General features: G+C 37.4%; 1 protein-coding gene across 3 annotated transcripts in view; it reads right to left on the bottom strand.

Annotated features, from left to right (window-relative positions):
* CNTNAP2 (contactin associated protein 2) overlaps positions 1-23,176 on the bottom strand; it is a 2,029,937-nt gene that overhangs the window by 1,336,094 nt on the left and 670,667 nt on the right. For all 3 annotated transcript variants that reach the window (XM_067747291.1, XM_067747290.1, XM_067747289.1), the window contains one exon: positions 21,667-21,860. In XM_067747291.1, the coding sequence (XP_067603392.1) occupies positions 21,667-21,860 (194 nt within the window). The remainder of the gene's footprint in view (positions 1-21,666; positions 21,861-23,176) is intronic.

Below are 23,176 nucleotides of genomic sequence, written 5' to 3'. Positions count from 1 at the left end.
GTCTTCATCTTTTAAAGTTACCTTTGCTGAAGAACTGAGAATTCCTCAGTTCAGGAAATACATGAAAATCTAAGAAAGAAAATCAATTCGGCATTGTTCCATGTTTTTCACTTCTTTCTGAAATCTTTACATGTTTGAGTTTCTCTAAGTTCACTGTCATACCTTTCTCATCTCTATTCTCTTTCACTGGTTATGAACATGATTATTATGACTTTAAATAACATCTACATGTTCATGACTCTCAAATCTCTCTGTCTAGTCCCGACTACATACTAGTTCTAGACCTTTCATCTGACCGCCCCTTAGGCAGGGACAATCATCTACCCAAATTCACGCTCCCCCTTCCATTGTATAAGGGTGTAGCTGGGCAGTGGCTGACTAACCATACCTACAGATCCAAGCACACCCTTTCACAGAGGTGTGGCCACATGCCTAACTCTCTCAACTGAATGTTAGTGTAAGTGACGTGTATTCCTCCCTGGCCACGGCTTTTAAGAAGTAGGTTTGTCTTTTCCAGTCTATCTTCTTTCAAGCTACTAACATGGAACTCAAGATAAACCTTGAAAGCTACATCTTGATAATATTGGTATCCAAGGTGACTTTTGAAGTGAATCTTGAATATGTCAGGACTTGACAAGAGTCTCTGAATGACTGGTTGGAATAAAACTGTCACCAGCAAAGCCCACGGACAATTGCCAAGAAATAAACATAGAATCTGGGTAATGAAATAAAGTCTAACCTTTTTTTTTCTTTTCTTATCTTTCGTGCCTAGTCTAGTTTCACTTGCTCACATGGTGCCACGTGAAGAGGCCTTGCACCCAGCACTTCAGACCAGAGCTCCTGGTGCGAAAAATGGCTACACCAGTACCTCAGCTCGGCGGGCTGCGTGCGGAATTGCTGCACGTGACACCACAATCCAAGATGGTGGTGGCAGGCTGTGTGCAGAGAGGCTGCGCACGACACCTCAATCCAAGATGGCGGCACCCGGAGCTGTGCCAACCCTGCGAGCTCCACCCTCTCCCTGCTGATGACATCCCTGTAAAGCAGCCCTCTCTGTGGCCTGTTGGGAGAGGATGCTCTCTAGAGGACAAGCTCGAACCTCTCCATTCTTTTTGTTTGTTTGTTTGTTTTGTTTTTTTGTTTTTGTGCCGGTACGAGGGCCTCTCACCGCTGGGGCCTCTCCCGTTGTGGAGCACAGGCTCCGGACACGCAGGCTCAGCGGCCATGGCTCACGGGCCCAGCCGCTCCGCGGCATGTGGGATCTTCCCGGACCGGGGCACGAACCCACGTCCCCTGCATCGGCAGGCGAACTCTCAACCACTGCGCCACCAGGGAAGCCCTCTCCATTCTTTGATCAAAGAATAATATTTTCCTTTGCCTCTAAACCAAACTCGGTGGCTTCTGTTGGCTCAAACTACACCAAGCAGGAGGACCCCTGCTGGGGACCGATTAGGGAAGGTCTATAACAAAACTACCCCCACTTTCCAGGAACCCTGAATTGGACTGCTGGTGGGCATTGCATGTGAAAAAAGAGACACTCTGTTCTCACTGAGCAATAATTCATGTGGGGACCCTGCTGCCATTTGCTAACTAATATGTGGCCATATTCCCCTAACTGTTTCACAAGTATCTCAAACTGATAAAGGTCAAGCTTGATTTTTGCCCCTAAACCTGCCCCTCTTCCAGTCTTTCCCATTGCATAAAATAATTTTTATATATCGACTATGTTTCTGGTAGTGTTCTAAGTGTATTAAGCATATTTATTCATTTAGTTCCTACAATAACTCTATGAGAGAAGCACTGTTTTTAACCCAGATGTTACAGATGAGGAAGCAGAAATATAAAGACATGAAGTAATATAACAAAGGTCGTTCAGCAGGTAAGCATCAATGACAGGAATCAAATCCAGGGTACTGGCTGCCTGGCCCATTCTCTTCAGCATTTCACTATCCTGCCTCTGATCTAGGGCAAGGCTTTTAACCAACAAATATATTATTTTTAAAATAGTTGGAGGAGTTGGAGTCAAGAAAAAAATGGGTAGGAGATGATAAGACTAGAGGTAAAATTAACACATAGAAATATTTTGACCATATGTTAAACAATGCTACAGAGGGAGGTTTAAAAAAATCGCTTTTAGCTACCCAACTCATCCCTAAATTACTTAGTTGACAAAATAAAGAAAGAAAATGGGTTCACAGCATTAATATCATTTCCTGAATGATGAAATAAAAACTACTCTTTCAAGTTTTTAGAATTCTAATATCAGAGAAAATATTTTTCATTTTTGTAGTCAAGAGGATATCAGAGGATACAATATTCTAGGTAGAGTAAATATCCAGGGCAAAAACCCTAAGGCAGGGGCATTCCTGGAACGTCCTAGGATCAGTGTGTCTGAGTGAGTAGGGGGAGAGTAGTAGTTGAGATAAGAGAAGTTAACAGGGAATAGAATCCTATAAGTCCTTTTAGGCAATCATAAGGACATTGGCTCTTAGGCTAAGTGAAATGTTGAACAATTGTAGGGTTCTGAGCACAGAGTAGTTACACGATGTGCTTTATATTTTAAAAGGATAACTCTGGATGTTCTGTTTGCATCTGTCTATATGGGGGCATGGGTGAAATAGAGAAATCTGTTGAAGTTCTTATGATCATCATTCCCAGTCAAACGAGAGGGGCAATACGTAGTTTGATTATAGATCTATTTTCACGGTTAAGTGACAGGATTTTCTAATGGATTGTATATGAGGTGTGAAATGAAGAAAGGACTCAACAGTAACTCCAAATGTTTGTCCTGATCACTCAGAGTAGTGGAGTTCACATCAAGGGAGATGGAGAAGGTGAATATATGCTATTTACGTTCAAAAGACCGATTGGGATCTCCAAGGAAGTGAGTAAGCATAGCTGAAAAGAAAAGAGAACCAAGAACTGGGTCCTGGAGCATTCCAACAGTTATAACATTTCCTGGTTACAAGGAAAATCCAACACAGGAGACTGAGAGGGAACAACTAGCTAAGTAGAAGGAAACCCAAGAGAATGTGGTACCTGGAAATCAAAGGTAGTATGTCACAGAGGAGGAAATGTTGAACTCTGTTGAATTATGAAGACTGGTCCAGTACAATGATGAGGGAAGAATGACCACTGATGGGATAGTGACAGTGAAAGCCAGCTTGGAGTGGTCTAAGAGAAAGTAGAAGAAAAGAACTGAACAGAGCAAGTCAAAAAATTTTTGGAGGAATTTTTGCAACAGAGAACAAAGGAGTAGAGCAGTCACTGGTGGGCATCAAGAATAACTTTTTAAAAGTCTAAGGAAATAAAAATATATTAAAATGCTGAAAGATCTGGAGTGAAAATGTGATGAGTGAGAAGGAGGAAAGAGCTTCTAAGGTTGTGTCTCAGAGTACATAACATGGATTGGGACCTAATGCATGAATGGTAGGATTGGCTGTAGATAGAGGCATGGATGTGAAGTCCAGCTCTTTCCATCATGGGGCTGCACCACCCCAGGCTGGCAGCAAGAGAAGCAGAGAGTGCAAGACTCCAGGGGAGCTAATTTGTGGGCCAGGCCTGGGAGTGTTCTACTTGACTGCCCCCCATGTTCCATTGGCTACAGAGTCAAATGGCTACGCCCAACTCAAGGGCGGCCAGGAATTAGGCTGTGTGACAAGGAAAAAAGGGACATGGGTTTAGTGAACAACTAATCATCCTCTCCCACACCTTTAGTTCCTTGATTCCCAAAAAAACATCAATTGTAAGACTTATTACTGATTAAGTAACAGAAATGTAATGAATAAAAGGGAAAAAAGGACACTTACAGTATTATCTACCTTAAGATATATCCTAATTGGATAATGTTAATATGAGGAAATATCTGTTGACTATTGCCTATTCTGAAACAATACACTCTGCAGTGCCATTTGCTTTTACTTACCTTTAAAGAACTATTCCATCGATAATGTGATTCGAGGAAAGCTTTTGCTTTTGTGTTAAACTCGTTAGCTCAGTTATTCTTTAAAAGAACCTCCTAAATTATAATTAAAGTCAATGATAAATGAGTGCCTTAATATTTAAGCGATCGTAAACATATTAAGTAAATCTCATGTTATTTTTTTGCTCTTGTTACACGACTGGGTTTTCATCAGAGAACTGAGGCTTGGGTTCCAGTTCAAGTATGCATTTAGTAGGGTGAGGGTTAGGGTTAGGAGTGGAGCTGCAGTTGAGTTTAGAGCCAGGGTAGGTGTCAGGTTCAGAGTTAGGGTTAGGGATTAATTTTGATAACTTTTGACTAATTTTGAGATTTTTTTGATTGATATCCTTGGTAACTTTAGGTATGGATGTATAATGCTGTATTGATCTTATTCTGTCAACAAATTTGTTTAAATCCTATTAATCATGGAGACAGATCATGTTTTTGTGCCCGAATCCCATTTTAGTGATGCTTTTTAAGATAAACTCTGACTCTGTCCTGCTTTTCTTTAAGGTTTGACTTGCTCTTTGTTGAGGAAATTGAAATACATTTCCTAATCTCTGCTGAAGTAAACCTGAAAATCGAATGTAATTTTCTATGCATTGCCTCAAACTTTTACCTTTATGCTCAATCTCAATTGCTTTTAATACCATTTCATGCACAGGTTCTGAATCTACATCCTGTGTCAGCACTTTGGCCTTTCTTCTGAAGGTTTGGGAATCATCTGACATGTAAATGTAAGACCTACGTAGCTTTAAAGTGTTCATCCTTAGAGTAGTGTGCTCACATGATCACTTCCTCAATGCTGGGCTCTCCCTGGTATTCCAAATGCATCAAGGTTGAAAGGCGTTTCTGCTGACATGTGCAACTTTACATGAAATAATTGAGGAACAACAAATTGTATCTACATGAGAGACATATTAGATAGTAAATTTAAATGATCATAATAGAAACATCAAAAACTGAAATTGTTACTTATAAATATGACTACCTTTCAGTGATTGATATTAAATATGGGGTACTTATTTAAAAAACAACAGTTAGCTTAGAATGAATAAAAGAATTTCAGAGTTGGTAGAGAAATTAGAAAATGTTTAGGGCTAGCCCCCTGCAACTAGGTATAAATTTTGTTCTCATTGAGGCATGTTCTTTCTGATATCTGAACAGAATAAATAAATGCAGAGAATCTGTAAATCATATTTGGCTGAAAACCCTCTCCAAGGAACAATAAATATTCCTTTGTCAAGAGAAACCTTTCATTTCTTCCTCGATCGCCCAGTGTAGATCTGGGTGACTTTTCCAGAATAAGATCTAATTGTAATTTATTGTCTTCAGCCCAGGCCCTTCATGTCTCTTCCTACAGATGCTTTCCAAATCCTGAATTATTCTAAGCCAATTTCATGTCTGTCATTTCTTTCCACTTTCAAACTTACTCTGACAAGCATGCCTTGTAGGAGTCTTTGAGTTCTTTGTGCCTGAGGGCATATTCACAGTCCAGTACTTTCAGAAAACCGTTGTCGCCCCCTTCACCCTACAAATACTGTGGAACAAAAATGCTTCTACAGTGTAATATTCTAAATAAATAAGTTTACTTTATTTTTGTAGTATCTTCGAGCAACTGACTACTGTCATCATTTTAATCAGAACCAGTCCTAGGTAGCACTGTTATGTTGATAGGTTGGCTGTGGAGTTTTCCTTGTATCAGGCCTCTTCCTGTCTTCTTTCTTTCTATCTAGCTAGCTAGCTACCTCTCATCTCTATAGACTTAAGGGTTCATATATTTTTTCCTAAAGGTCTGCTATCCATTACCGTCCTTAACTATTTTTGTGCTCGAATTGTCTGGATTTGGCCAATATAAATTTTATCAAGCTGAGTCTTGCGGCCTTTTTGTCATTAATCTTGTTTCCTTTCATTCTGAAATCAAAAGATGTTTCAAACTCAAGTTGTATGTTACTCGAGCAAAATCCTATATAATTTCTCCAAGCAGACCTGATTCCTTTTACAGGGTAATGGTATTAGTAACTAAGGTCTGCACTAGGTGTGCTCACTGTCATAGTGTCATAGTTTCTAGACCCATTCAATAGTCACAGCTAGGAAATACACACACACACACACACAAAAGTAGGTAGATAATATATGTGTATATATATATGTAAGTATGTAGATACGTATATGCATATTCACACATATTTTTAAATGGGATTCTTTCTTGTTTTCTTTTCTTATTCTTTTTTTTTTTTTTTTTTTTTTTTTTTTTGCGGTACACAGGCCTCTCACTGTTGTGGCCTCTCCCGTTGCGGAGCACAGGCTCCAGACGTGCAGGCCCAGCGGCCATGGCTCACGGGCCCAGCTGCTCCGCAGCATGTGGGATCTTCCCAGACCGGGGCACGAACCCGTGTCCCCTGCATCGGCAGGCGGACTCTCAACCACTGCGCCACCAGGGAAGCCTCTCTTATTCTTTATTTATTTCTTACTTCCTTCATAGTGAGAACCAGGGCTCTCAACAGCCATCAACATATTTACTCATTTGCTCCATCTATAATGTATTTAAATATCTTCAGAATTGCTTCAACCACATATATATGCTTTCTCATTTCTCATTTCTTACACAAAAGTTAGTACATAATAAATGCTCTTTGCACCTTTTCTTTTTTCACTGAACTATGTATCCAGGAAATCCAGCCCATACCAACTCACAGAGATATTTCTCAGTTTCCTTTATGGCCGCAGTGTATTCATTTTGCGAATGTAGCCGAGTTTATTCAACCCATCTCCTGAATGCAGTCATATAGGTAGTTTGCAATATTCTGTCATTTCAATAATGCTGCAATGAATGACCTTGTGTATATGTGTTTTCATGTTATTGGAACCCTACCTTTAGGGTAAATTCCTAGAAGTGAGAGGGTTGGTTTGAAGAGTAAATGCATTTATATCTATTGTATGAGCTCTCTATTCATATTTTTTGCTTCTGTTTCTACATTTCCTCAATTTTAATTGGGGAGACATTTTAGACATGGAAACTTTCTTTGTAACTGTTAACATCTATCATATATAGATGGCAATTATAAGTATAAAATTGAATTAAATTTAGTAGGTTTGGGCATTCATCTTACAAATAGGAAAAACAAACAAACACACAAACATAGGGGTAGCCAAAGATTGGCTTATCGGCCAGTTCCTATGCACATTAGCTGCACACAGTGATGTCTGTTTTATATGCACCCATCTTTGTTCAAGCCATAGGCAATGAGAGCCACACATGATGATTCTTTAGAACTATTCTCTTCATTAGCAAGTACTAGATTGTGCTATACCAGGTACCCATGTGTTAAGTGTGAATAGAGCCCCATGTATTCACATAAATGCTGCACTTACAGAAAGACTGAAATAATCCCCCCATGGGTTGCAAGTAGGCTCTTAAGGTGCTTTGCTAAGTCCCCTGATTGGTCCCTTTTCCTTGGCCCACCAGTTTTCTCCTGCAGTTGTTTTTGGTGCAAGAGATCAATTCTGATTCTCTTCCCTCCGAACTGGACCTTGATTTCAAATCTGATTAAATTGTCTTCTAAAATGCACTATTGAATTTTAATGGACATAGAGAAAAGTACACGTCAATTTACAGCTTGATGAATTTCCACAAATGTGACAAGGCCCTAACTCATGAAACAAACAATTATCAACACACCCAAAGCCTCCCTTTGTACCCCCTTCCAGCCACTACCCTCATGCAAAGGAAACCATTATCCAGACTGCTTACATCATAGGTTTTACCTGTTTATGCATTTTGTACAAAAGGAAACATAGCATATATAATACATTCTTTTGTGTCACGTGTCCTCCTTTTGCACTGACTGTACTGCTATTCTGCACTCAGCCTTTGTGAGATCAGAAACCTCTCTGTACTGTCACCAGGTTATCTGCACTGACCCGGGGTCCAGCTCAGATTCAGGTTGGCCACATACGCCTTCATTTGGCATTAGCTCCTTGACATCTCACTCGGCAACCCGGAGCTGCTTCCAGGTCTGAGGGCTGGGTACACTTTGCTGCCCTGGTCAGTATTCCCAGCTTTCCTCTTATTTACATGGTGCTATGACCTTGGCTATATTTTCTCCCCTATGGAAATCCTGAGCTTTCCGTGCGTTCCCACAATGGCATTTTTGACACTTTTCTTCTTGCAATAGACATAGGTGTGTGCAACATTTGTCGGTATTCACTCGATAAATATAAATTAAGAAAATGAACATTACTGTTTAAGAAATGTGCATCTAATTATAACTACATATACAAATATCCACTAAATCCCATAATTCAGTCAATCTGTTAACAAATATTTACTGAGCACATTCAACGTGCAAGATACTGTCCTAGCTGGGGAGGCCCAACGTTTAACAAGACAAATAAACCTCTCTGAGACCCTACATATAATCACCCACTGTATATCTTCTTAGAGCAAAGACAATGGGGACACAGAAACCAACAACCAAACTTGGTCTCTCACCTTCCCTGATCTTGTCGTAGGATTTGACCCAGAAAGTCTGCCCAGGTAAGTACTCAGGGAATGGTAGCTAGTATTAGAAGTGGTGCTTCATCTTAGTCAAAATGCCTAACGCCTCTGCACTTCAACTGAATCAGTTGAGAAATATATCTGATTCTATTATGTATCCACAGATTTTATATGATTGAGGGAAGAATAAGAGTTATTTAGTAGTAAGGGTTGAGTGTGTGTGTGTGTGTGTGTGTGTGTGTGTGTGTGTGTGTGTGTACGTGTTTTATTTCATTATCACTTACCCCAACTTCAAACATAAAATAATTACCTGAATAATATTTCTCTGGTCTTTAAAATAAAAAACAAATGACACTGACATTACTGCTTATTTTAAGTAAAGGTACAGTGTATACTGTCTATTACTACTCCAAGAATAAAGCTGTCAAATTATATTGAATACACACTGAACTTTTTATTTAATAAGTCTTGTGAAAAACCTATTGTGTGTGTGTGTGTGTGTGTATATCATCTGATATCACATCATAAAATCCCTTCTAAGGGAAAGGAAATTTCTCCTGTATTTTTTCAGTTCTGTTATCAAATACTTGTTTGTGCCAGGATGAACGGAAACAGCCTGAATAACTTTATGATAAATTCACAGTCTTTTCTGTTGCTCTAGGCTATCACATACAGCTCTATTTTCCACTTTGTATACTGTAACAAAACTGAAAAATACACGAACAGGAAAGTCACTGTGCAGATAGAATGAACAATTGTGCTTGCTCTGTGCATAGGATGAATAATGCCTTCACCCTGGGCAACTTAGCTTTCATATATGAAGTGCGGGGGATGTGCTTCTTAACTTTCTCTGAAGAATACTGTGAAAGCTAACTAATGAAACATGATGTTTTCAAACAGATGCTCTTATACTCCAGACGAAATGAACAATTACGTCTCAAGATGCAACTGGAGAAAGCTGTTTTAGCTTCGGGAGAGCTCTTTTCTTTGCTGATAGAAGAAATGTCTATATTGTTTAGAATGCATGTTTTCTAGAATCGAGTTTTTAATAAAGAATACAGAATTAAATGATGTTCATAGTGTCACATGGTGTTTAATTCAGAATAAAGAGCTATGTGACGTTTGAAACTTGGACACTTTTTAAAGGCCAAACATTCCTCATGGGTGGGTTGAAGCATTGGTTTTGAAAAGCATCTTTGGCTCATTTGTCACCTAGGAGAGAATAATTCTGAAAATCTCTCTTTGAAGTTTTGCTTGTAAATAAATGAATGCAGAGAGTCATCAACCAACTTCTCACGGTTTGAGGAATATTTCCTGAGTTCATGAGGACAAATGTACGATTCCTCTTAGAAGCCATTGTCTTTCTTATAAAACCATTCCCTATTCTTCAAACTGTACACAACACTGTCAACACTGCAGTGGTAGCAAATAGGTTTTATTGGCCTGAATTTATAAAGCTCTTTTCTAATAGTTAGGTGTAATGAGTTGAACTGTATCCCCCTAAAATTCATATGTGGAAGTCCATCCCCCAGGACCTCAGAACATTATCTCATTTGGAACCAGGGTCGTTGCATACAGAAGTAGTCAAGATGAGATCACGCTGGGGAGATTTGGCGTTCGGTACATGTGACATTCCATCATGTATATGTACAGCCCATTACAGTTAAAATGTGGTGGTCACCCAGTTTTCTGTGGACAGTGAAAGAAAGAACTGAGGAGGGCCATGGTGGCGAAGGTCACAGGCAAATTAATTAGCTCTGGTTTCAAATCCCGGCTCCACTGTTCATTCACCATGTGTACCAGGGAATGGACTGCCTTCTTTAATCCTCAATTTTTGCATTTGTAGAATGGGCTTAATAATAATAAAATCCACATCACCATATTTCAGTTATTTTGCAGATTAAATGAGGTAAACCATCTCAGACACTTAAATCAACCCTCAAAAATGCTGGTTCACGGTTATAATTTATTAGCTGGTACAGGTAGAGTTTTTTGAACGGCTCTGCTACATCACAGGAGGGAGTTTCCATATATTTCACTCACTACTGCTGCATATTAATATGACTATAAACCATTTAAATGGGAATTACAATAGACCTGCCGTCACATCAAAATGTATCAGTGAAGTTCATGGGAGAAATGCCGTTTCTTATCTCAAATAATCTTTTCTTTTGGAAGTACAACCTAGTTTTTCTAGGAGGAAGAGTTTTCTCCTTCTCTAGGCTTCTGAAAAGGCACTGATGCTAACTGAGTGAACTGTTCAGACAATCTATCAACACAACTTCTTATTGCCAGAATGATAATACAGCTTATAATTAAGCAAGTTTATTCAAGCAAACAAAATTTATTTGCCAAGACGTTTTAACATTCTATTAGTTCTTTCTCAAAGTCAACATTGAATAAATTAGTTACTTGGCAAAATTGTGTGCATAAGTGACACACGTAGTACAGATGTCCCCATGGTCACCAGGGGCACAAACATACTTAAAGTCACCCAAGGTGACCGGGCTTTTCTTTACAGTTATCGGAGTGATTTTTACTGTCATTATAACTAGATTATATTCTTCTTGAGGACAGATCTATCAACCACTTACTTGAGATCTTTAAACCACTTTTAATATTGTGTTCTATGATTGATGATGATGTTAATAATAATAATACTGATAAATCATTAGGAGGAGGTGAAATGAGAGGAAGATAAGAAGATAAGCCTACATTTATGACGCATTGTTGTAAGCAATTTAATCTATCCAATTTTCACAAAACCCCATAAGGTAGATACTATTGTATCCCTTTTACAACTAAAGCGACTAAGGTCCATAAAAGGTTGATTAATATGGTTAAATGTTCACTGTTACAAAGTGTTAGAAAGGGTTCTGATATTTCAAGTCCAGCTCCAGAGCCCACACTCTCTTGTTCTATATTGTATATGCCATCAGATTGTTTTCATTTAGTCAAAATAAGCAAGTGGTCATTATAGTAATGGTACTTCTTGCTAAACCAAAGAAAGGTTATGTGGCTTCATATTGAGTACTGGGGTCAGTATACCTGGATTTGTGGCTCAGATGTAAGTAACATCACATCTTTCAGCTTCGGCCCATTTATCTTCAGAATGAAGTACTTCAATTTAATTCTACACTCTTAAACATCTATTTTGTGCTTGGCAGTGAACTCAGTACTAAGAATATTAGTGAGATGTGCCCTAGAGGACTGCATCAACTCCAACATTCTTCCAAAGGTGGAGAGTTCACATTATGTAACTTAAACATTACTGATTTAAAGGACATGATTTCAGAATTCTAAAGAAAAGTCAGCTTTTTATCAATTTGTACATTATCTGAAAATCGGGAAAGAGACATGATTATGTATAGAGTCTCACTATTCATTCCTTCCTATTTCAGTAGAAGATTCATCTGCTAGTAATGACTTTCTGTAACATAGAAGGACAAACCTGACTCCATATTGGATCTATTCCTTTAGCGCTAACCTTTGTGCTCTGTTGCCTGTGCTTAGTCAGGCTGGCTCTGCACCTTTGTAATAGAATGTTGCCTACAGCCTGAAATATACATGAGAGTCCATTGTCAAGGCTCTGCCTCCAAGGCTTGACCTTTAAAGATATAACACTTTTCACTCATAGAGAGATAAAAAGTTGCAAATCAGAGAATAACATTTGTCTTGTTGGAGATTTATAGGTACATTGCACCCTGGCCTACATGGACAGCTGCAAGAACAAAGGATTCAGGGACCAAGAAGTCTGCAACAACCAGCCACGCCCCCTCTGCTTTTAGCATAAAAGCAGCCCCCTTTTATGCTTTTAGCATAAAAGCAGCCCCGTCTGCTTTTAGCATAAAAGCAGCCTGAATTCCCGCACAATGGCTCTTTGGGAGACTAGTCTAGCCCCTCATCTTCTCCCTCTGCTGACTTTCCAAATAAAGTTGCTATTCCTTGCCCCAATACCTCATCTCTCTCTCGATTCACTGGCCTGTTGTGTGGCGAGCAGTGTGAGTTTGGACTTAGGAACATTCCCACTTTTCTCTGCATCCCCAATTTCTTGCCTACGTAACTAAGGACACTCAGTTCCTCAAGAAGCCTCGACTGACCATGACCCTCGAGCACTCTGAATGAAGCATTTTTTGTGTCTGTTCAACCTGTGCATCCTCTATCCATTAGGACACATATAGTCATACAATATAATTATAAATTTAAGTATTTAGCATTACCATTAGATTTTTTTGCCCCTAGAAGGCAGTAATTGTGTTTATCTCCAACCTTCAGTAAATTGTAGGCCCTCAGTAAACGCCTATCAAAGCTGATTCTCTTTTCATGATCTGTCTGCAATTTGCACTGCAAATTTTAATTCTTCCAAATCTGCCTTCTGGTCTGGAAACACAGGAGCCAATTTTAAGTCCTTTTTCTCACAAGAGTTCTTCAAATATTGAAAACAACACACTCTATCTTTAACGTGTATACACATCACTTGTGTATATTTTTTAAGTTGAAGTATAGTCGGTTTACAATACTGTGTTAGTTTCAGGTGTATAGTAAAGTGATGTGGTTTTTCATATATATGTATATATGTATATATACACATATATATACATGCAATTCGTTTTTTCAATTCTTTTCCATCATTAGCTATTGCAAGATATTGAATATAGTTTTTGTGCTATACAGTAAATCCTTGTTGATTATATGTTTTATGTATGGTAGTGTGTATATGTTAATCCCATGTTCTTAATGTGAATGCTTTTAAGCTGTAGATTCTGATTTGAAAGGTCTGTGGTGGGTCCCTGAGATTCTGCATTTCTAACAAGTTCCCAGTTGATGCTCCTGCTGCTGCTGTAGAGACATCTTTGAGCATCTGGCTTCCGAGAGGCCTCGCACTCTATCTGCAGCTTCTCTACCTCCATGGCTAACCAGCAGAATCTGTTTCAGCGAACACTTAGAAGTCTGTTTTGGAGTCTGCTTATCTTATTCTTTTCAACTAGCCTAAGAAGATAGGAAGGAGGACTGTAGTCAAAAATAGGTTATTTTCCTTGATTTCCAAAGTTAATAAAAGTGAATTCATTAATTTAAGGGAAGCATCATGGTCATATTTTCACTGAAGTTTAATAAAAAAGTATGTGAAAGACCTGTCCAGATGCAATTTGTACTGTGATGCATAGCACTCCATGTGACAATTAATAAGATCACAATTCAAATGACATAAATTCAGTCTGCATCCTCAATTATACTTGCAAATGAGTTATTAGTCATTTCAGGCTGAGATGCACAGATGTAATATAATGCACTTCCCAATGCATTAATAGAGAAAAGCTATTGTAAAGTGAAAGTAACAGGCTCTTTTGAATTTTCAAGAATAAATCCAGTATAAAATACTATGGTAATATATCTGGAAGGCACAAATTTATAAAGTCAAATAACAATTAAGTGGTTAAAATGAGTAAGTCATTGTTCTAAACTCTTCATTATTGTTCTAAATTCTTCATTATTGTTCTAAATTCCCTTCATGATTGTTCTATTATTGTTCTAAACTCTTCATTATGAATTATCAATTTATACCAGTAACCTGTATTGAGATAAGTACTATTGAGGAAGGTGAATTAGTTATTATTATTATTTTATAGATGAGGAAATTTAGGCATAGAATGGTTAAGGAAAGAGCCCAAAGTTACACAGATCTATGTAGCCTAGTTATGACGACTGGCCTGCGTGGTCTGATTCCAGAATGTACCATTGGGCTGTTATTTTCACTGCCTCTCAGGGGCTGCAGCCACACGAGCAGCATGGTTTACTGTGCTCTAAATCCCCCCTATAGGCCTCCTAGTGTTCCTCTAAATTCCACTAAGTTATCACTTGAGCAGAGTAGAGACATGCACTTTAAATGAGGGAACTGATATTTATTTATTTAAAATATTTATTCAATATATTTGTAGGTACCTATCTATCAATATGTTATATAAATTTGCATTCGCTTGGAGTCATTTAGCTTCATGTCACTGAAATCCAAGCTTGATCTGATAAGAAAAATATTAGCATCTCCATTATTTGAGTCCAGAGTAAAATAAAACACCTGAGAATATCCTTATGCTTAATGAGAACACTCTCCCTTCCAGAGAGCTCTCCCAGCAATCAAATATACTTAAAAAAATTACAACAATGATTACATATATCCTCTTTTATCTCATAGATGGAAAACACACTAGACAGAATGAAGGATTATATACTGTTATTCCACTGTCTGTAAGAAATCTTATAAGATTATATCATTTTCCTTTTCCTAACTATGTATGCCAACAATTAATTATTAATTAATTTTTGTATTATTATTAATAAATATTATTAATTATTAATCAATTATTAATTTATTATTATTAATAAATTTTTATCTTCCAAATTTTTGGAAAAAAACTAAACACATAACCATGTTGGTTAGAATGGTTCTATATACGTGTATACGTGTAGAATAGTGAGTGACTCACAAATTGACACAAGACAAAAATCTCACGACCTCTTAAAATGAGAATCTCACAATACAAATGTGTATTTAGAAAGGTGATCAAAATTCACTAGTAGAAGCATCACAGTATATGCAAAAGGATCTGGACCATCCACTCAACTTATTAAAACTCATGAGACTTTAAAAACACTACCTATCCTAAGAGAGGTGTAAATAGAAAAATCTATTTCACAGAAATAAGAAGCCTATTCTAAGTTCACCTTGGAAATTATTTTCTTCCATACAATTCCTGAAGATTTTTTACACTATTTATATCAAGGGTCATTTCAGAAAGGGTTTAATGCAGACAATTTTAATTTTATCTATTTATTTCTCAATAAACTGTCTATAAAATTATTCTGAATATGCCTGCCTGGTCCATTTCCCCAAGTGTCTGTTTACAGCAACAATGCACCTGTGTACATAAACAAGCAAGGGAAATTCCTATCTATTGGTGAAAAAATTCCTTTATTGTCCTAAGTGAAGAAGAGGCTGTTATTATCTGATGGAAGATATATAAGCAAGTGACAGGGATAGTTGTCTTCCTCAGGGTCATATGCAGGAAAAATTCTAGATTTTTTGGAAAGAATTTAAGTACACTATTGAACTGTGAAACAGTTATGTTTTACATCTATAACTGGAACAGATTTTTTAAGTGATTTGAAACATTAGTGCAACCACTACAACAAATGGTTGAAAAGATAGGACAGAATAATCCATTCATTTTTAAACACTGTCCCTTTACATGGCTCACTGGACACATGGCCATCATTATGGTAACAATTTGTTTCAAGCACTGCAATGCACTTGGCATAGAGCGAGGTCTACCAGCCATGCCTCACGAGCCTAGCCTGCACTGCACCAGCAATGGCCACTCCATCTGTGCATCGGAAAATATGCTAGAGATTTGTCCACATTCCACTTCCTACTTTGTCATGTTTCCTTCCTCTACAATATTTTCAGGTATTGTAAATCATGAATAAGGGTAAACAGAGGTCAACTGGACCTGGAAAGGACAGAGGGAGACTAACAAATCTGGACATTATAACAGACTCTAGTCACTGAATACAAATACTACACTAGTTTTATAAAATGCTTCTAAGATTGGCAATTGATGACACACATTTCTAAATCCTTACTGTTTGCAAAATTTCTTACATAATCTCACTTAAATCTCCCAAAAGGCATCATTCCCGTTTCTCAGTTTAGGAATTTGAGGCACAAGGGACTTCTGCGATTTTATAAACCAAATAAAGGAGCCCAGATACTTGAATTCAGACCTTTTGAATCCATAATCTTGGCTTTCTCTTTCCAAGTACCTAGTGGTAGGCTAACCTAGAAGGATGTTTTGGGAACGTTTATTATGCAAATATTGGTCGATGGGCTCTTTGGTTAAAAAAAAGTAGAGAATATGTGTTCCCACTATTGACTTGATATTCATAAGATCAAAGAATTTACTAAATTAATCTGTTAACTACTATTTGCTTTCCAGATTTTTTAAATGTTTCAAATTTGTTAGAAACAATTAAGTTTTATGTGCGTGTATATGTGTGTGTGTGTGTGTGTGTGTGTGTGTGTGTGTGTATTTGGGGAGAGCATGTAAGCAACAAAGAGATCTGAGTTTTTTTTAACAGATCTAGTAAATTAATACTCTACTTAATATTGCTTAGAGAATACAAAATTATATATTTCTATATTTTTGATAAGGATCTAACTATGTAATTTAAATATAATAAAACATTCCTGTTCTGTGGGACTTTCCTTTCAATATATTCAGTGATGACTGATCCCACTCTGACACTATTAATGAAAGGGATTAAAACAGCTTAAAAAAAAGAATTAGGAATATATAGGCATATTCTCACTATTTAAAGACAATTTTAAAAAGAGAAAGAAAAACTGTGTTTACATTGCAGGTAAATTTGTAGTATGTTACTATCCTAAAAAACAATAATAATGTGTAAGGAAGGCATTCACTATTAATACTCCAATTTCCTATTTTGGCTCCAAATATCTACATTCAAAACCAGTAACTGAATTACCTAAGCAAAACTAAATGCAGCCACTTAGAAAAACGTGCTGCAATTCTTATTGAATTAATGTTCAATGGACTTTTGATAAGAAATGCTTATATAAGAATACTTCGGGCTTCCCTGGTGGCGCAGTGGTTGGGAGTCCGCCTGCCGATGCGGGGGACGCGGGTTCGTGCCCCGGTCCGGGAGGATCCCGCGTGCCGCGGAGCGGCTGGGCCCGTGAGCCATGGCCGCTGAGCCTGCGCATCAGGAGCCTGTGCTCTGCAGCGGGAGGGGCCACAGCAGTGAGAGGCCCGCGTAACGCAAAAAAAAAAAAAAAAAGAATACTTCCTTTCTCTCTAACAGATTATACATAGGAAATCTGAAAATACCTTGAAAAGTATGCAAATTAGAGTTTGTGGAATATGTAAATGCAAATTAAGTTTTGGCAATTTTACCAACCTGCACATATTTTCCTTTTATATTGGAAAGGAAATGCTACATAGAAGGAAATGGCATTGAGGATAAAGTGTAAAGGAGTCTATTATGCTTGGTATTATCAAAGAGGAATAAGAAGCTTGACTGGCTTAGCACATGTAGCAACTCACGTATTTGAGTATTAAATATTCAGCTAAAGTATTCTTCAGAGGTCTTTTCAAGAACCATTCTCATCCACAATGAGACTCATGACTTTAAAATCTTGTGAGGCTGTCGTAATTTCTTATCTACATGACCTATTCCTCACTTATTTTAACATATCATCCAATGGTCATAAAATAATTCAGAATCTCCATATGGACATATAATAAAAATATTATAATAAAATCGGTCATGGTTGTCCATTTCTACAATCATAGAAAGAATAACCATTGATATTTGTTAAAAACAGTATTTCAGTGATTGAACTTACATTATTTTGCATTCTTCTCAGGTAATCAATCATTTTAGGAAAAAATAGGAAAAGCAACCTTAAAACTTCATCAACTTTGAAATGTTTTAACTCTCTGAAACTTTACCTTGTATAAGGTGTTATCCATCAAAAAGCTATCCAATCTTATCTATGTGAGAAATCTTTTTTTTAAACTAGCCTTCATTTTATTTTATTTTATTTTTTCTAACATCTTTATTGGAGTATAATTGCTTTACAATGGTGTGTTAGTTTCTGCTGTATAACAAAGTGAATCAGCTATATGTATACATCCCCATATCCCCTCCCTCTTGCATCTCCCTCCCACCCTCCCTATCCCACCCCTCTAGGTGGTCACAGAGCACCCAGCTGATCTCCCTGTGCTATGTGGCTGCTTCCCACTAGCTATCTATTTTACATTTGGTAGTGTATGTATGTCCATGCCACTCTCTCACTCTTTTAAGTACAATATACATTACATTAAACAGTTGGAGTAAAAGAAAGTTTGATATTTGATTACCATTTTTAATAAATTTAAGCCCAGTATATTTTTGGTTGAGATTTGTAAGTGCTAAATTTTAATCACTTAGTGCATGTTAAGACATAAGTTCAAAAGTACTGAAGAACTTTTAGGAAACAACAAATTTTATCTCTTTTAGAATATATCAAAGTGCTGGACTATTTTTTAGATTAGTGAGGGTTAAAATATTTCTATCACAGATCATTAAAGTAAAGTAAATTATGTTGCAGGCTCATTGGCACTTAAGTAAATTTTACAGTGTTTGTGTCTCAAATTTGTTTTGATTTTTAAAATTTTATAATTAGGACACTATATTTTCATCTAGAAATAATCATTCATTGCTCACCATGTACTCATTTTTAATGAGAAATACATGATTTTAAAGGAAGCGACAAAATGAACACCAGAAAGGCAAAAAACAATAGCAATATACCCCTTATCACCATCAGAAAGGGCTGAGTCCAGTATGTCGATGTAGCCTACTTCCACAACTTGTGATACTTTCGCTGAATGACCTTGTCTCCCTGACTCAACCACTGGCATTTTATGTAGACCAGAAGAGTCCAAGTCACCCTCCTTAGTTCTTTTCACTTACCTCTCTGTATTTAGTCAGAATGGGACCCTCCCTTACTTCTAAGTGTCTGATAACTAAAGCTCTAGTACCACTGCATTTTAGCAGTGATCTTTAGAACAGCCATCTTTATAAGCTACCTTAGTGCATTATGATAGGAGAGGATTTGACATTCTCTCAACTGTGGGATGAAGACTTTACAGAAACAGAAATCTGAAAGATAGTCTGGAGTCTGGCTGCAGCCACTCAAGTAATTGCATTTTCAGTTAGCACCCACAGAGAGTTAGAAAATAATGAATGCTCTCCTGGAAGAGTTTGTGATCTGAGCCCCACTCATCTACACCCAGTTAGTTGTTTGGTCTGTTGTTTGGTTAGTCATTTGGTCAGTCTCTCTCTCTCTGCTCAACTTTAAGGAAGTTCCTTTCTAATTTTTCTCTTCTACCATTGTTTTTCACAGTTGATCTCCTCTATCCCCACCTTACCTACAGGCTGAAAACCAATCTAGAATATGGTTCTCAATGTCGACCGCACATTAGAATGACGTGGGGAGCTTTAAAATCTCAATGCCTAGACCACCTAATTCCAAATCTCTGGAGGTAGGGCCCAGACATCCATGTCTTAAAGCTTTCCAGGTTCCACTGTGTATCCAGGGTTGAAAACCACTTTTCTATAGATTATGCCTGAGACTTTAAATTATCTTAATTGTGAGATGAAGACTTTCCATAAAGAGAAATTTTCTCCTCTACTTGCTTCCTACAATTTACACATCCCAATATACAAATGTTCTTGCCATACAATCATGGTTTAATAGAAGTTACTTCTGAAGGACTACTCTCTCATACGTACTTTCGATTATCAGGATATTATAAACTTATCTCACATGACAGTTACGATCACTGGATACTGCTGTGGAAACGACCACCTACCCAAGCCTGGAGCACTAAACTCTGCATACTCACAAAAATTGCTTGAGGATTTTTAAGATATAAATTCTCTAGGAGTGGGCCCTGGTCAGGTTGAAAATCTCCAGCATTCTGTCTAATACATAAATTGAAAAGAATTTCCTCCCATTCCTCCTTTTTGTTTAGTATTGATGGTTTTACTTGATTTTGGTTATGGTTGCCTTTTAAAATAATTAAACTAAAATAGATCCCTCAACATTTAGTATTTTAGAATAATTTATTTATATGGTGTGAATATTTGAGTGAATATACACAACTTTCCAATTTAATTAAAATAATTTTAAGAGTAAGTGGATTAAACTTTATATTTTTCTCTCCTAATAAAAGGATAAAGTGCCTATAGATCTGTAATAGGGGTTTAAACTACTACTATAATATCAGAATGTTCTTTTCTTACCACAAATCACTGCTCCCACTCCTCTAAATTATTTCTTCATAAGTTCAACAGTTTACTCAAATTGAAGATCTCTGTTTCGAAAAATATCAGTGTCATTAATATAAATTCTACTTACATGATTCTGATATAATAGGTCTGGGTGTGCCTGGTATCCATATACTTTAAATTCTTCTCAGGTGACTCAGTGGAGAGCCCAGATTGAGACCTGCTGCCCTAAACCTTGAATAGAAACTGCAGCCTAAGGAAACTTTCTTCAATCAACAAGAATGAATGAATGAATGAATGAATAGCTTCTCAGCGGTTTTAATAGATAATACTGGCAAATGCACACACCTCAGAGTGAGGACTAGTAATATTTTAAAACGTTTAACACTGGGGAGGGGATGCTAATCGTGGTGCCTGATGTGTTCCAGAGCTGTGGCTGGTCTTTCATTTGCTTTCTCTTTAAAAGAAAACTATTTTTCTACCTTATTTTTCTCTTCATAGGTAGCTAAGAAGCTACCTTCATAGGTGCTTCATCCAAACAGTCCCTCATTGAAACAAAACAGAAAACCGGACTGGGGCTGGCTTCCAGCAGGAAGTGAACCGTGTCAGAGTCCACAGTCCCCCTGCCCTGTGTCCATTAGCTCCTCTAAGCACTGTTGGCAATAGACCTTCTTACCTGTCGTCCTTTAAAGATTTAATTAAATATCTTCAACAGAAACAGTCTGAGGCAAATAAGTGTGAGCAGATATAAGAAATGGAAACCTAAGTCAGGAGAATTTCTTTTTCATTCTATTTGCTTAATTCACAGTTCAGAATTTGCATACAATGTGTACCACTGCAGATCTGTCCTACAGACAAAAATATAGTTACTTGAAATATTGTGCTTAAAGAACTCTAATGTTCTATCATCATTACATTATTTACCAGATACTTTTCTTTTTTTGTTCAGGTTTCAACACAGTTTTATCGGGTGGTTTTGTTTTCTGTGAAATACACCAGAGGTTGGGGGAGGGGACACATTGACTTTACAATATAAGGGTTTTCCACCACTAAGGAAAGGCACGGGGTGGGGCAGGGTAGGGCATATTGGGGATTGGATTCATTTTCCCACCTTCTTTTGCTTTGCTCGCATTTCTTTTCTCTCTCATCAAGTACCCGAGGACATAAACACAAAGAAACAAAAATAGCAAGATGAACCTCCAATCAGGCTACTCCCAAGCCTTTCCCCGGGCTGCACCAGGGCTGGGAGGAGCCGGCTAGCTGCTCCCCAGCCCTAGGACACACGGGAGTCTACCATTTTCAAATATCTGCAACTCAATTCTATGTCTTTGCCTTTCTGACAATGACTCACCCAGATATTCCCATCTTGATGGTAGGGTTTCCAATTTCTCCCTGTGTCGCTGTAGAGCATGCGGTATTGGGTCACCCAGTCTGAGCTGCTGTATCTTCCTTGGGTTGCTATGGCACTGATCTGCTTTCGATGGCCAAAGTCAACCTGAAGCCATTGATAATGGTCACTGTCTGATGGAGACCATCCCCCAGCACCTGAATAAGGTAGAGACAAGAGGGTGAAATAGGTATTTAATGTTGAACTTCTACAATTAACAATGGATCATTCTGCATCTTTTAATTGCCTTGGTAGTACCATATTTCACAGATACATTATGAAGTGTCCTTTAGATGCCACTGGGACTTCAACTAATATTCTTAAAGCTGGGTAACATTGATACTCTAGCCTCCTTATGGTGTAATTATGTGCTCATTTTCTCCTGAGCAAATGTCTTCATAATTCCTCGATTAGGTCTTATTAGTACATGTCAAAGTCTAATTGGCTGAGGGTTGATCAATTTACCATGAATTCTTCAACTAAAAGTCACTAGGAAAAGATATGTAACAATCTATTATTTCCTCGTGTAAGGGTTTATCTTTTAGTAGACCATAAATGAAACAAAAAGCCATTATACACAACTCTACAATATATTTTACTTTAGAAAGTTCAGAGTTCAAAGAATGCTAGTGTAGTTCTCAAGATGAGGCCTAATATTGCATTAAGCCCTTGGACTCCTGAGAACTAAGATATATAGTAAATCAGGCAATACATTTACTAACACTTAAGAGGTAGACAACCGATGACTCTAGATAAACACATTTCTAGGAAAATAATTTGAGTCGCTAAATGAAGTGAAACTTCTTTTGGTAAAATAAAATAAGTGACTGGCAAATAGTAAGAATGCAAAAAACATTTATTAGAAAAATAACACTAACATAGAACAAAAAGAGTCCTAATTTATAGCACTATGTAAAATAATTATGGCTGTACATAAATACATTACAGAAAATATGGCATAATGCTTAGTGCTAAGAGGCGATATATTTTTTTGAGTAAGTTTGGTTACTAATGGGAGTAAATAATGGAAAAATATTCAACAAATTATCCAATATACAGTATATCAAAACATGTGCATCACTTTTCAAATAAGGAATTTAAATGCTGACAATAAAATAATTTATTTTATGAGGAGTATGCTAATAAAGATCATTTTGTAAATCATCACTGATATATCATTCATTTCATCATGTTTATATGGCTTATTTCTGCTTTCAGTCATGACAGAATAGCTCTCCCACCACAAAAAAAATTACAAAACTGACAAAATGTATACAATTCCCCTTTTAAGGGATTGGACAACAGAGAATATTGGACCCTGATCCATGAGAGAAGATAAACAAATGAGGTGAGCCCTGCCAGCTTCCTGGCTTTCTGCCTGGTTCACTTTCCAGATCATGGCACATGGAAGACTATTCCAAACAGGCACAGCAGCATCACTGAGATGGAGACAGAGCAGAATCCAAGCTCCTGA

This window comes from Pseudorca crassidens, chromosome 8, assembly GCF_039906515.1.
Source record: "Pseudorca crassidens isolate mPseCra1 chromosome 8, mPseCra1.hap1, whole genome shotgun sequence".
Taxonomy (NCBI): domain Eukaryota; kingdom Metazoa; phylum Chordata; class Mammalia; order Artiodactyla; family Delphinidae; genus Pseudorca; species Pseudorca crassidens.
This window is presented reverse-complemented; position numbering and strand designations above follow the sequence as displayed.